The 12,400-nt window shown below is 48.3% G+C and overlaps 1 protein-coding gene across 1 annotated transcript in view; it reads left to right on the plus strand.

Annotated features, from left to right (window-relative positions):
• Positions 1-12,400, plus strand: part of SUPT20H (SPT20 homolog, SAGA complex component) — a 54,023-nt gene that overhangs the window by 22,629 nt on the left and 18,994 nt on the right. The window contains exons 13-15 of the mRNA XM_060236299.1: positions 8,031-8,188; positions 9,174-9,206; positions 11,494-11,611. Coding sequence (XP_060092282.1) covers positions 8,031-8,188; positions 9,174-9,206; positions 11,494-11,611 — 309 coding nt within the window. The remainder of the gene's footprint in view (positions 1-8,030; positions 8,189-9,173; positions 9,207-11,493; positions 11,612-12,400) is intronic.

Here is a 12,400-nt window from a genome sequence, read left to right on the forward strand (position 1 = left end):
CTATGGCCATCAAATCCTCAGCAGCAACATCTTATTTCTCGAGCAGCCATCTCATGGGTCATTTGTCTTATCCAGCTGTTGCCTGATGCCGGCAGAAGCATTTTAGAGGGCACCAACAGGATCCTCAAGGCAGCTGAATTCTCTGCTTGATGCCTTGCTGGATATGCTGACTGTTTGCTCGAGGGCAATCTCATCGGCTACAATGGCCAGAAGTGTCAGACTTTGGAACGTCAAATAAGAACGAATCATTTTGTTGCAAAATTAATCCATTTATTTGAGAACAAGTGGTCTGGGATAGAAGCAGATTGAGTTTGATACATTCCAAGGTTGCCCTTGGGGTTTTGTAGAATACACGTAGCATAACAATAAATCCATTCTCACACCCAGAGAGACAGTTGTCTGCTCCCATACTCCCTTATCTCCTTCCCAGGAAGGTTCCCTGCTGGTTACCTTGAGGCATGCTATCTTCAAAGGCTTAAGGCGCCTGTGGCTGCCAAGTGAGAAATTCCTCACATGGGATTTACAACGGTCTCTCTCTCTGTTTGAAATGCACATCTTTATTCTGAGGGTTAGTAACAGCAAACAAAATGGCGTTAGTCATGCCAAGAGAACTTATCTAAGCATGCACATTCTAAGGTAGTTACAATGTCTGACAAGAAGGGGGATCTGGCTCCGAGCCTTGCAAGTGGATCTCCACTCCAAACATATCGTGGCATCCTACCCATTCCAAGGGGAGAAGTTGTTTGGCGACACCATGGAGAAAATCTTTGTGGAGACAAGGGACAAGAAAAAAGCCATGCCAAAAACTCTACATTGCTCCGACAAGCAGAGTTTTCACCCCCAGCCCGTTTTGTTTATCTGGCATGCCGGCTAGATCCAGACAAGACTCCAGAAAACCATCCTGGGATTAGTCTAGACAGTCGTTCAGAAAGGACTTCTCCAACTCAGAATTCTCCAGGCAGCCCGTGGACTGGTCGGACAAGCCCGACGTTGACAACAAACCCAACGAGGCGTGACCGGGACCTTCTCCCAGTAGGAGGCAGACTTCTTCTATTCTACCTGGTATGGCTAGAGTCTCAAGCAGATTCCTGGTCTTTAGAAACTGTTTGCAGAGGTTATGCCTTAGAATGCAAAATGCCTCCTCCAGAAAGATTCCTAATTTTGCCCATCTGTTGGGACCCGGTCAGAAGAGACATGTCCGAAGCAATCAGGCATCTCTTGGACAATTCAAGCCATTGAACCAGTCCCTCCACACAGAAGCACAGTCTGTACTCCATTTTCTTTACTGTCCTGAAGAAAAACGGGGACTGGAGGGAGATACTAGACCTGAAGTTTCTGAACAGGTTCATCCATCTCAGACCCTAAAGGATGGAAACTCTCAAGTCAATCACATAAGCCGTTCCGCTGCAAGAGTTCTTGACATCATTGGAATTATCCAGTTGCTTTGAAGCAAATACCTACCTATTCCTCTCACTTCCTGTTCACCAGTGGTAGTCAGGCAGTCAATTTATCGAGGATCTCTTTGGCTGTTCCCAGCATGTTTGCGTCTGCCCACAGAAACGGGCTACTTGCAGGCATCAGAAGCTGACTCCCAGCTGGGAGGACGATCCGAAAGCTGGCTTCCGATCTTCTCCTAGGAAAATTTTGCTCCGTATCCTGCAAATGTAGGGATGGGTGTGGCCAGGAATCAGGAGCTGGCCTTGGATTTTTAAATCACCCACTCTGAAACCTTTGCAGCATTCCATACCTGCTGAAATACAAGGCAGGGTGATAAGAGGCCGAACTAATCCTCCTCCTCCCCAGTTCTAGTTGCCATTTTGGGCTGCTGAACAAAGAAAGGATCGCTCTGTCCTCTGTGGCCCAAACTCTCAGTCTGGGGCAGAGGGGGAGAAACAGAGCACTTCTCTTGCCACTTGGACTGCACAGAAAATGAGATGTTTCCTTTTACCTGCCTCCGTATTCTGATTCTCTCATCCCATCAGAGGTTCCTCAGATTTTGTGTGGGCCACTCCCACTTTCGGTTCAGGGCTCTACTGTTCAGGCTGTCCACAGCACCAAGAGTATTTACCAAGGTGCTTGTCAACTCTGTAGCCCACCTATGCCAACAGGACATTCATCCGCATTCACACTGGATGACGTTCTGATTCAATCTGTGTCTAAGGAAGAAGCCCTGACAGACATACAGCAGACTGTCCTCTACCTTCAGTGCCATGGGTTCCTTATCAACATGGACAAAAGCCCCAGAGGTTAGAGCATCTCAGGATAACCCAACACCAAGAAGAGCACTCTGTTCCTCCTGGAGGACAAGATGCAGAAGACCAAGCAATCATTTTGGGGAGGGATGGTGGCTCAGTGGTAGAGCATCTGCTTGGGAAGCAGAAGGTCCCAGGTTCAATCCCTGGCATCTGCACTAAAAAAAGGTCCAGGCAAATAGACGTGAAAAACCTCAGCTTGAGACCCTGGAGAGCTGCTACCAGTCTGAGTAGACAAGACTGACTTTGATGGACCCAGGGGGGTCTGATTCAGTAGAAGGCAGCTTCATATGTTAGGGAGGGACGGTGGCTCAATGGTAGAGCATCAGCTTGGGAAGCAGAAGGTCCCAGGTTCAATACCTGGCATCTCCAAAAAAGGGTCAAAGCAAATAGGTGTGAAAAACCTCAGCTTGAGACCCTGCCAGTCTGAGTAGACAATACTGACTTTGATGGACCCGGGGGGTCTGATTCAGTAGAAGGCAGCTTCATATGTTAGGGAGGGACGGTGGCTCAATGGTAGAGCATCTGCTTGGGAAGCAGAAGGTCCCAGGTTCAATCCCCGGCATCTCCAACTAAAAAGGGTCCAGGCAAATAGACGTGAAAAACCTCAGCTTGAGACCCTGGAGAGCCGCTGCCAGTCTGAGAAGACAAGACTGACTTTGATGGACCCGGGGGGTCTGATTCAGTAGAAGGCAGCTTCATATGTTAGGGAGGGATGGTGGCTCAATGGTAGAGCATCTGCTTGGGAAGCAGAAGGTCCCAGGTTCAATCCCCGGCATCTCCAACTAAAAAGGGTCCAGGCAAATAGGTGTGAAAAACCTCAGCTTGAGACCCTGGAGAGCCGCTGCCAGTCTGAGTGGACAATACTGACTTTGATGGACCCAGGGGGGTCTGATTCAGTAGAAGGCAGCTTCATATGTTAGGGAGGGACGGTGGCTCAATGGTAGAGCATCTGCTTGGAAAGCAGAAGGTCCCAGGTTCAATCCCCGGCATCTCCAACTAAAAAGGGTCCAGGCAAATAGGTGTGAAAAACCTCAGCTTGAGACCCTGGAGAGCTACTGCCAGTCTGAGAAGACAAGACTGACGTTGATGGACCCAGGGGGGTCTGATTCAGTAGAAGGCAGCTTCATATGTTCATCACACTAGCCAAGTTGATGGGGATACTTATATCAAACCTGGATGCAGTCCAGTGGAGTTGGCTATGCATCAGACCCCTTCATCTCCTCCTTCACCCTTATCAATTCCACATCATGGAGAAGTGAGATGTATCAGTCAAAGTTCCCTTATCAGTCCATATTACCCTAAGCTGGTGGACCAAGGACAGCAACCTTCATCAGGGGAAGTCCTTCTACCACACCAATGAAGTCCAGCTCTTCACGGACGCCAGTCCATCAGGATGGGGAGCAACACTCAACAGCTGACCGACTCAAGGCTTCTGGACTCAATCTGAAACGCTACTGCCAATCACTGTTTTGGAACAGAGGGCCATTCGCCTGGCTCTAGCCCACTATGCAGAGCACTTGTAGGGTCACCATGTTCTTATATCCACCAACGGCATTGTGGCAAAGACTTACCTGAACAACCAAGGGGGCTCCAAATCCACCACCCTCCTGAAGGAAGTGAACAGGCTGTTCGCTTGGGCAGAGTCTCGACTGGCATCCATCAGGGCCAAACACAGAAAAGGCTCAGGCAACATGCAAGCAGACCAGCTCAGTTGACAGATCATTCAGCTGAGGAAATGAGTTCTGCACATGAGGCTCTTTCATCAGATGGTGCATCACTTCAGATTGCTGTTGATCTATTTGTGACTCATATGAATAATCAACTACCCAGATTTTACTCCAGATTCTTCCAGCTTTGAATGGAAGCAGTGGACGCCCTGACGTGCAAGTGCTGTATGCTTTTCCTCCAATTCTTGTCCTTCCAAAACTTCTGCATCGGATCAGGCAACTGAGACAGAAGTCATTCTGGTGGCCCCGTGGTGGCCTTGGCACCTGACAGTATCCACACCACTATATCTAGAGGTCTCCCATGACATGCTACTACAGAGACTCATCCGGCATCCTCAACTGGAATGGCTGAAGCTGGCCATGTGGCACTTGAGTGGCAATTGTTCCTGAACTTGGGTTACTCCTCAGAAGTGACGGATTTCTTCCAGGCTTCCAGAAAAGATTCCCCCACAAGGATCAACGATACATCACGGAAGGCCTTCTGCAGGTGGTGTAAAATAAAGAGTTTCTTCCTTAGAGCCCTCAGTTCATCATGTTCGTTCAAGACGTCTCAAATCTGGACTGGAAGCTGCGACGCCAAGGAGACAAGTCACGGCCTTGAACTCAGGTATCTTTCTGGTGTTAGCCATGGACATCCTCACATTCATCATTTTCTCAGATGACCACCCCCAATTCACAGGTTTCTAACCTGGAGGTTACATACAGTGCTGACGGCTCTGACTAAACTGCCCTTTGAGCCTCTCAGAAGTTTCCTTGAAGTGGTTTTGCCTCAGGATGATCTTTCTGGTAGCCGTCATCTCTGCAAGGCAAGTATCAGAGCTGAGCGCTCTGTCAGTCAAAAGGGAGCAGTGTATCTTACACACAAAGGGAATTGATGGAACTCTCTGTCTGGGGCAGTGATGCTCTGTATTCTTGGTGCTTGGGAAGGGCAACAGTGGGAGGGCTTCTAATGTCCTGACCCCACTGATGGACCTCCTGATGGCACTAGGGTTTTTTGGCCACTGTGTGACACACAATGTTGGACTGGATGGGCCATTGGCCTGATCCAACATGGCTTCTGTAATGTTCTTATGTTCTTAAGTCATACTTTGCACGGACCCAGCTTTCCAACCCAAGGTTGTGTCTAGTTTCCACAGGTCTCTACTTTTCTTCTGTCCTGACCCAAGGCATCCCAAAGAAGTTGTGGCATACCATGAGCACTCAAAATTTATCTGGCTCATACCAAGTCCTTCTGAAGATCCGAGTCACTGTTTGTCAGTATCACACCTCCAAAGGTAGGGATGAAAATGTCATGGTCATCCATCAGCTATGTCCTCAGGCAGTGCATTGCAGAAGCATACAAATCTCAGTCTGGAGGTTCGCAAGGGTATCACAGCGCACTCTGTCTGGGGTGTGGCCATGAATGCAGCATTTGGCCATCATGCCTCTGTTGAAGAAGTTTGCAAGGTAGCTACCTCGTCATCCATCTCAGCTTTTGTGCAACATTACAAGTTGAACACTCACACTTCGGCAGATACAGTATTCGGTAGAAGAGTTGTGCAGCACTTGGTACCAGAAGATAGCAACATCCCACCCAGAAAATAAACAACTGCTCTGGGAGCTCTGAAGGTGTCCTTCACCTCAGAGGGAGAACGACTATTGGTATTTACCATGAGGGAGTCATTCTCCTCTGAGGTAAGGAGGACATCTTGCCCTCCCAACTGCATTGCTATCTTATCTCCTACCGTTCATCTCTTCTACCTTTTCTGTCCTGGCTGCGCACTGTATTAATGTTCATTCAGATGTTAATGTTTACATTGTTTTCTATTAGGGGATTCCTATGGTTCTAGTTCAAAGAGTAAGGTTGAATTATTAGACTGCTTCTCGGAGTGTTCAGAACTGAAGAGTGGGCGTTTCCATACCACAGGAAGAAAGTTTACTTCCTGCCTCCCTGATAAGACAGTGGGAAACACCTAAGATTTCCACTTCAAGTAAACTTTTCTGAGAAGCTCAAAGGGCGGTTTAGTAAGAGCCGTCAGCACTGTATGTAATCCTTTCCTCAGAAGAGAATGACCCCTCATGGAAAGTACCAATGGTTGCTCCTCTCTCTTGGGTCATGTAGAAGGGAGCAGACAGATCCTGATAACAGTTGTCTTCCTCCTGATGGACATACATGTGGGAGGGCATCCTCAGGGATGGTGTAATAGCAGCTGGGGGCAGGGGAGCTGTGGGTCAGTGTTAAAGTAAGAGAAAGAAGACCCAGTTTCTTCTCTTGCTGCTTTCCCCCACCCCCCCACCTTGATGCAGGTGACAGGAAGTCTCTCAGACTACCATGTGCACGCTTCTCAAAAAATGGATTGTTTCGGAAAGTACCCAGACTGTTTCGCTCAACGTAGTCACGTGAGCAGTGTTCACATAACAGTCATGTAACATACAGCTACAGGAATGTTTCAAGACGTAACACCCCTCCTGTCTGCTGCAGCCCCATGGCACATTTGCCCTGCTAATGTCAGTAGAACTTATGTCAGAACCCAAGGCTGGATCCCCTCAAGCCACTGCTTTTTGTCCCTTGAGCGATACCCCGTCCTGCGGGACCTCGAGGTTAAATGCACACAGATAAAGCAGATCTTTTAAATGTATATGAAGGTTTATTAAAGAATTTTGAAAGATTTTACTATGCGGTACGATTTCCATAGCTTAGCAGCGGAGAAATGAAAGAACGGTTCTAAAACATTAGATTCCTGATATTAGGCGGCAAATCTTCTTGCAGCATAAAATCCAAGCGGCAGTCTACACGTATTCTATATGCTGCAGTCCGTCACGATGAAGCATGATATATCAGAGCAATACCCCACTAGTATAATTATTATGCCTTCCCTCTGGCGTGTACCCTTATTATAGCATTTTGCCCTCTGGCGCCAGGTGATCTCTTGGATCCAATCAGGAATCTCTTTTGATGGAACTTTTGAGAAGATGTTAACATCAGCTTCTAATTCACCCTTCCCATCTGGTTGCAGAGGTTTTCATAATTAACCAATTTCCACATTCCTGAGTCCTGCCTTGAGAGAGATCAAGGTGGTATCTACAGGAAGTCCCAAATCACAAACACCTGCCTAATGCACTTGGCTCTCAAATCATCATGTTAACCCTTGAGGGAAATTAGGGTGCTTTGCCTCCCAGCTTTCTTTCGTGTGAAAAACTTGGAGAACGGGCAGTTCTGCCGTTCATATATACAGGATCACAAGAACTTATTAGCAGACTAGGAGAAGTGAACATAAGAACATAAGAGAAGCCCTGTTGGATCAGGCCAGCGGCCCCTCCAGTCCAACACTCTGTGTCACCTAAGAGAAGCCCTGTTGGATCAGGCCAATGGCCCATCCAGTCCAACACTCTGTGTCACACAAGAACATAAGAGAAGCCCTGTTGGATCAGGCCAGTGGCCCCTCCAGTCCAACACTCTGTGTCACAGAAGGACATAAGAGAAGCCCTGTTGGATCAGGCCAATGGCCCCTCCAGTCCAACACTCTGTGTCACAGAAGGACATAAGAGAAGCCCTGTTGGATCAGGCCAGTGGGCCATCCAGTCCAACACTCTGTGTCACAGAAGGACATAAGAGAAGCCATGTTGGATCAGGCCAATGACCCATCCAGTCCAACACTGTGTCACACAGTGGCCAAAAAAAAATTATATCTATCTACCTACACACTGTGGCTAATAGCCACTGATGGACCTCTGTGCCATATTTTTACCCAATCCCCTCTTGAAGCTGGCTGTGCTTGTAGCCGCCACCTCCTCCTGTGGCAAGTGGGACGTATGTGTTCTTCTCTCCTTGTTTTGCCTTCGTCTGCCAGGTGAATGAAAGCAGCAGAAAAAGCAAATCAAGGTTTTTCAGTAGCTGTCCCTGTGAATGTCCCCTGCCTACGAAGGCAGCTGCAGTCGCAACCAGAAGCTTGTACAGGGCTGTGGCTTTGGTGTGGCCGACTGAGGAACAGTCAAGGACTTTGCTGGCCCTGCCCCCCCCTCCATGTTTGGAGATCAGTTGCTTAAAGAAACATTTTCCCTTCAACAGGAGATAAAGGACGATTATGTCTTTGAATGTGAAGTTGGCAGTCAGCTTCAGAAGACAAAGCTGACCATCTTTCAGTCCCTGGGAAATCCCCTGTACTATGGCAAAATACAGATGATCAAAGGCGACGAAGATAGCGACAGTCAAGCGGCTCCATCCCAGTAAGTGGCATTCATCTTCAGCTGCAGAGAATGATTTTTGGTGTGGCAGATCTTGGGGGTGCAAGAGGCAGAGGGGGCTTAGAGGTTAGACAGATGTGGGGAGGAGACGTCTGCTAGCCATGGTGACTGATAAAGGGAACGACCATCTTCAGAGGCGAGGGACGGTGGCTCCGTGGTAGAGCATCTGCTTGGGAAGCAGAAGGGCCCAGGTTCAATCCCCGGCATCTCCAAAAAAGGGTCCAGGCAAATAGGTGTGAAAAACCTCAGCTTGAGACCCTGGAGAGCCGCTGCCAGTCTAGGAAGACAATACTGACTTTGATGGACCAAGAGTCTGATTCAGTATAGGCAGCTTCATATATTCATGGGGAGAAACGGTGGCTCAGTGGTAGAGCATCTTCTTCATAAGCAGAAGGTCCAAGGTTCAATCCCCAGCATCTCTGACTAAAAAGGGTCCAGGCAAATAGGTGTGAAAAACCTCAGCTTGAGACCCTGGAGAGCCACTGCCAGTCTGAGAAGACTGACGTTGATGGACCAAAGGTCTGATTCAGTATAAGGCAGCTTCATATGTTCAATGAAGCCCAGAGGCAAAGTCCAAAAGCAAGTCTGGGGTTCAGGCAACAAGGTCCAGAGGGTTGGCAATGCACGTACAAGCAGCTTGGTAGGCTATCCAGAAAAGTTGTCGTCCAGCACTCTGTCTCAGACAGTGACCAAACCAGTTCCTCTGGAGAGCCAACAACAGTCCTAAACACCAAGGCCCTCCTCCCCCTGGTGCTGCCTCTCGGATTCAGGGGCGGATTGCCTCTCAGCGTGGAGGTTCGGAGTGTTGCGATTCCGTATGTCTGTCGTGTTAGATAGCCACAACGTCCAGTGCCACTGATTGTATGTATCTTAACACGCTTACTGAAGTTATTTAGAAGCAGCCTCATAATCCCATACGATTATGCGGCCTCTCCTTCATTGGCCTGTGTCGTGTGTTTTCTTGTAGTTTTCTCATCGGCTCCAAGTCAGAAGCAGAAAGGTAAGTGTTTGAACAGAATTACTCGGTTCTTTGCATTTGGACTTTTGGGAGAGGAGGGGGGGGACATGATATAATGCACAGCTGTGCATACAGGCGCTTGTGTGTGCTTTCCAGCTTCGTTAATACGTTGTCTGTTGTAGAGGTATTGAATGCATTTGTTACGAGGGGCAGATCTGACATGAATGTCACTTTGGCTGTGGCGCCTTCTCCCTCCTCCCCGCTTGGGGAGGAAGCGGGAAAGAGCAAGAGGCTACTTTGCTTGGCTGCTCAATCGCGCGAGAGAACTGCAGAAAGCACTGGCAAAGCAAGCTGCGATGAAGGAGCCGGGAGAGAGGGAGAAGGAAGCAGATAACAGCCAGTTGCTTGCAGGCCACATAAAAGCCCTGTGGGGCTAGGTCAGGCCCATGGGCTGAACGTTTGACACCCCTGCTCTAAGAAGTCAAGGCAGCGTGTCATCAAATTACATAATTCCTGCCCAGTTAATTGCTCGTTATTTTACAAGTACGCGTGCTGGGGGTAATCGGCAGAATCTCATCATTCTTAATATATAGTCTTGTTTGGATCACCTATGCCTCAAGGCATGTTGGATCCCTCAACGGGCTTGGAAATATTAAACATTTCTTGGCCTAGGGTAGATGTGTAGGGTATGGACTCTCATACCTCCAGGTGGGACTCTTAAAAATCACCCAAACCAGTTGGTTAGGGGCTCGGTAAGGGGAGAAAGATTTGGCACTAGATGTCTTTCCGTGCTTCTTCTGGTGCCGAGAGATGCTCCTAGGTGGATGCTTTTCCTCCCTCTGGATCTTACACTTGGCTCTCCATGCCAGCCCCGTTTCCTGTCCCAGCCCAACTTTAACTCACACTTAGGCTCCTGAGGGGACCATTGTCTCCCCTGGAGAGCCAGTTTGGTGTAGTGGTTAAGTGTGCGGACTCTTATCTGGGAGAACTGCGTTTGATTCCCCACTCCTCCACTTGCACCTGCTAGCATGGCCTTGGGTCAGCCGTAGCTCTGGCAGAGGTTGTCCTTGAAAGGGCAGCTGCTGTGAGAGCCCTCTCAGCCCCACCTGCTTCACAGGGTGTCTGTTGTGTGGGAGGAAGGGAAAGAAGATTGTAGGCCGTTCTGAGACTCTGTCCTTGAAAGGGCAGCTGCTGTGAGAGCCCTCTCCAGCCCCACCCACCTCACAGGGTGTCTGTTGTGGGGGAGGAAGGGAGAGGAGATTGTGAGCCGCTCTGAGACTCTGTCCTTGAAAGGGCAGCTGCTGTGAGAGCCCTCTCCAGCCCCGCCCACCTCACAGGGTGTCTGTTGTGGGGGAGGAAGGGAAAGGAGATTGTGAGCCGCTCTGAGACTCTTTGGAGTGGAGGGCGGGATATAAATCCAATATCATCTTCTTCTTCTGACTCTGGCTGCCATGCCAGTAAGGTGTGCTCTAGAATCAGTTGCCAGGAAAACACATCCACTGCCACCTCTGTAGACAATCTAAACACTGATTCCACAGTTGTCTAATGCTGTGGCCCCCGGTCTTGTATGCCCTTTTCCTCCAGTGTGGACCTTGTTCCTGGGTTTATGACTTTGATGCAGTTACGGTTGGGGGGGGGGGGGGCTCAGGTTCTTCCACAATGAGGTAGCATTTCCCCCTTTCCCCCCCTCTGGGATCAGCATGGTAATTTATCCATGCAGCTTTAAGATTTTGGCCAGGTCTTGTAGATTTCCTCTGTTTTTACGAGAACTGTTTCGTGCAAAATTTAGCTACCAACAAAATTCCGGCATTTGTTTTCTTTTGTTTCCTTAATAATTGCAGCAAGGTATGTGAAAACACACTATGGATGTATGTGGGGGGGGGGGCTTCCATAATCTGTAGGTCTTCCTGAGCCGCCCCCCCACCCCACCTTTGTTGCTTTCTTAAATTGCCCACCTAGATGCTGAACCAGAAGAGTGTTTCAGACTGTAAAATATGAAAAAGCGCATAATGAAGTAATAATCAGCCTTTCGTGTAATTTCTGCAGTCTTCACTTCAGTCCCACAATAGGTTGACCAAAAGAAACAAATAGCCAAATAATTTTTTAAAGCCTCTGCGTTCTTGGTTTGGTACCTAGGTGCACACTAATCTATTTTTATTTAATTCATTTATACCCCACTTTTCTCCCTGGTGGGGCCCACAGCAGCGTTCAGTGTTATCCCCTCTTCCGCTTTATCCTCACAAAAAACCCCCTGTGAGGCAGGTTATGCGGAGAGTGACACATGCATACTACTCTGATCTCACGAACAAATGTTAATTTTATGTTCTAGGGTGGTCAGGCAGTACCAGGAGCTCGTTCAGAATGAAGCTAAGTGTCCAGTGAAGATGTTTCATAATTTTGGCGGATCAGCCCATCTCAATCAGCTTTCTCCTGGGAAGGAAATTGAAGTAAGTCGTTATATAATGTGAGAGGACACCTTTGGAAACAGTGTTTGACATGGCAGTTAACCACACAAGAGTCCACTTAAGGTCTATGTTTATTACAGCTGCCCTTGGTTTTTTCATTGTGACTTAACAACTCAACTTTTGTCCATTCCACACGATTACTGCAGCTTTGTCCCTTCATGGTTCAATCCCTCTTTTCTCTTAGGGATTCAGTCTTAAGATCTTCTGTCAGAATTATGTTTTCTCCTTCTCTGCTATGTTCCTCCCATTTATTCCACAAAGTCTGTGGACACCGGAGATGGTGTGGGGGGGGTGTGTGGAGGGGAAGACTTTTAAAAGTTTTCTTTACCTAAGTGCTTCCACGGTTCAGAGACTGTGGCAGTGTACTCGAAGGCTTTTCTTGAGTCCCCCAGAATCTAGGCAAGACGTCCCCAGCTTTTTTCAGCCTCTGATCACCTTTGGAATTTTGACATACAGTGGTGGGCATAATCACAAAATGGCCGTCTCAGGAGGTGGAGTCCGTCACAAAAATGGCTGCCGCAGGAGGCAGATCCAACCGCAAAATGTCAGGGATGTGTAAGGTTCGTGTTTAACCTTAATAGTATGTCTTCAGCAGTTCAGGCAGAAGCTCTGTATAACAAGATGCCTTTTACCGTGAATATACCGCTTTAAAATATTTTCTTGCATTTTTTTTTTTCTAAGCCCATAGGATTATGCTTAGGCAATGTAAAGCTCCGCTGGGATTTACAAGAAAAGAGGGATTCTAGTTCCGTCTGCGGAGGAATTGTAAGC

Source organism: Heteronotia binoei, chromosome 4, assembly GCF_032191835.1.
Source record: "Heteronotia binoei isolate CCM8104 ecotype False Entrance Well chromosome 4, APGP_CSIRO_Hbin_v1, whole genome shotgun sequence".
Lineage (NCBI taxonomy): Eukaryota > Metazoa > Chordata > Lepidosauria > Squamata > Gekkonidae > Heteronotia > Heteronotia binoei.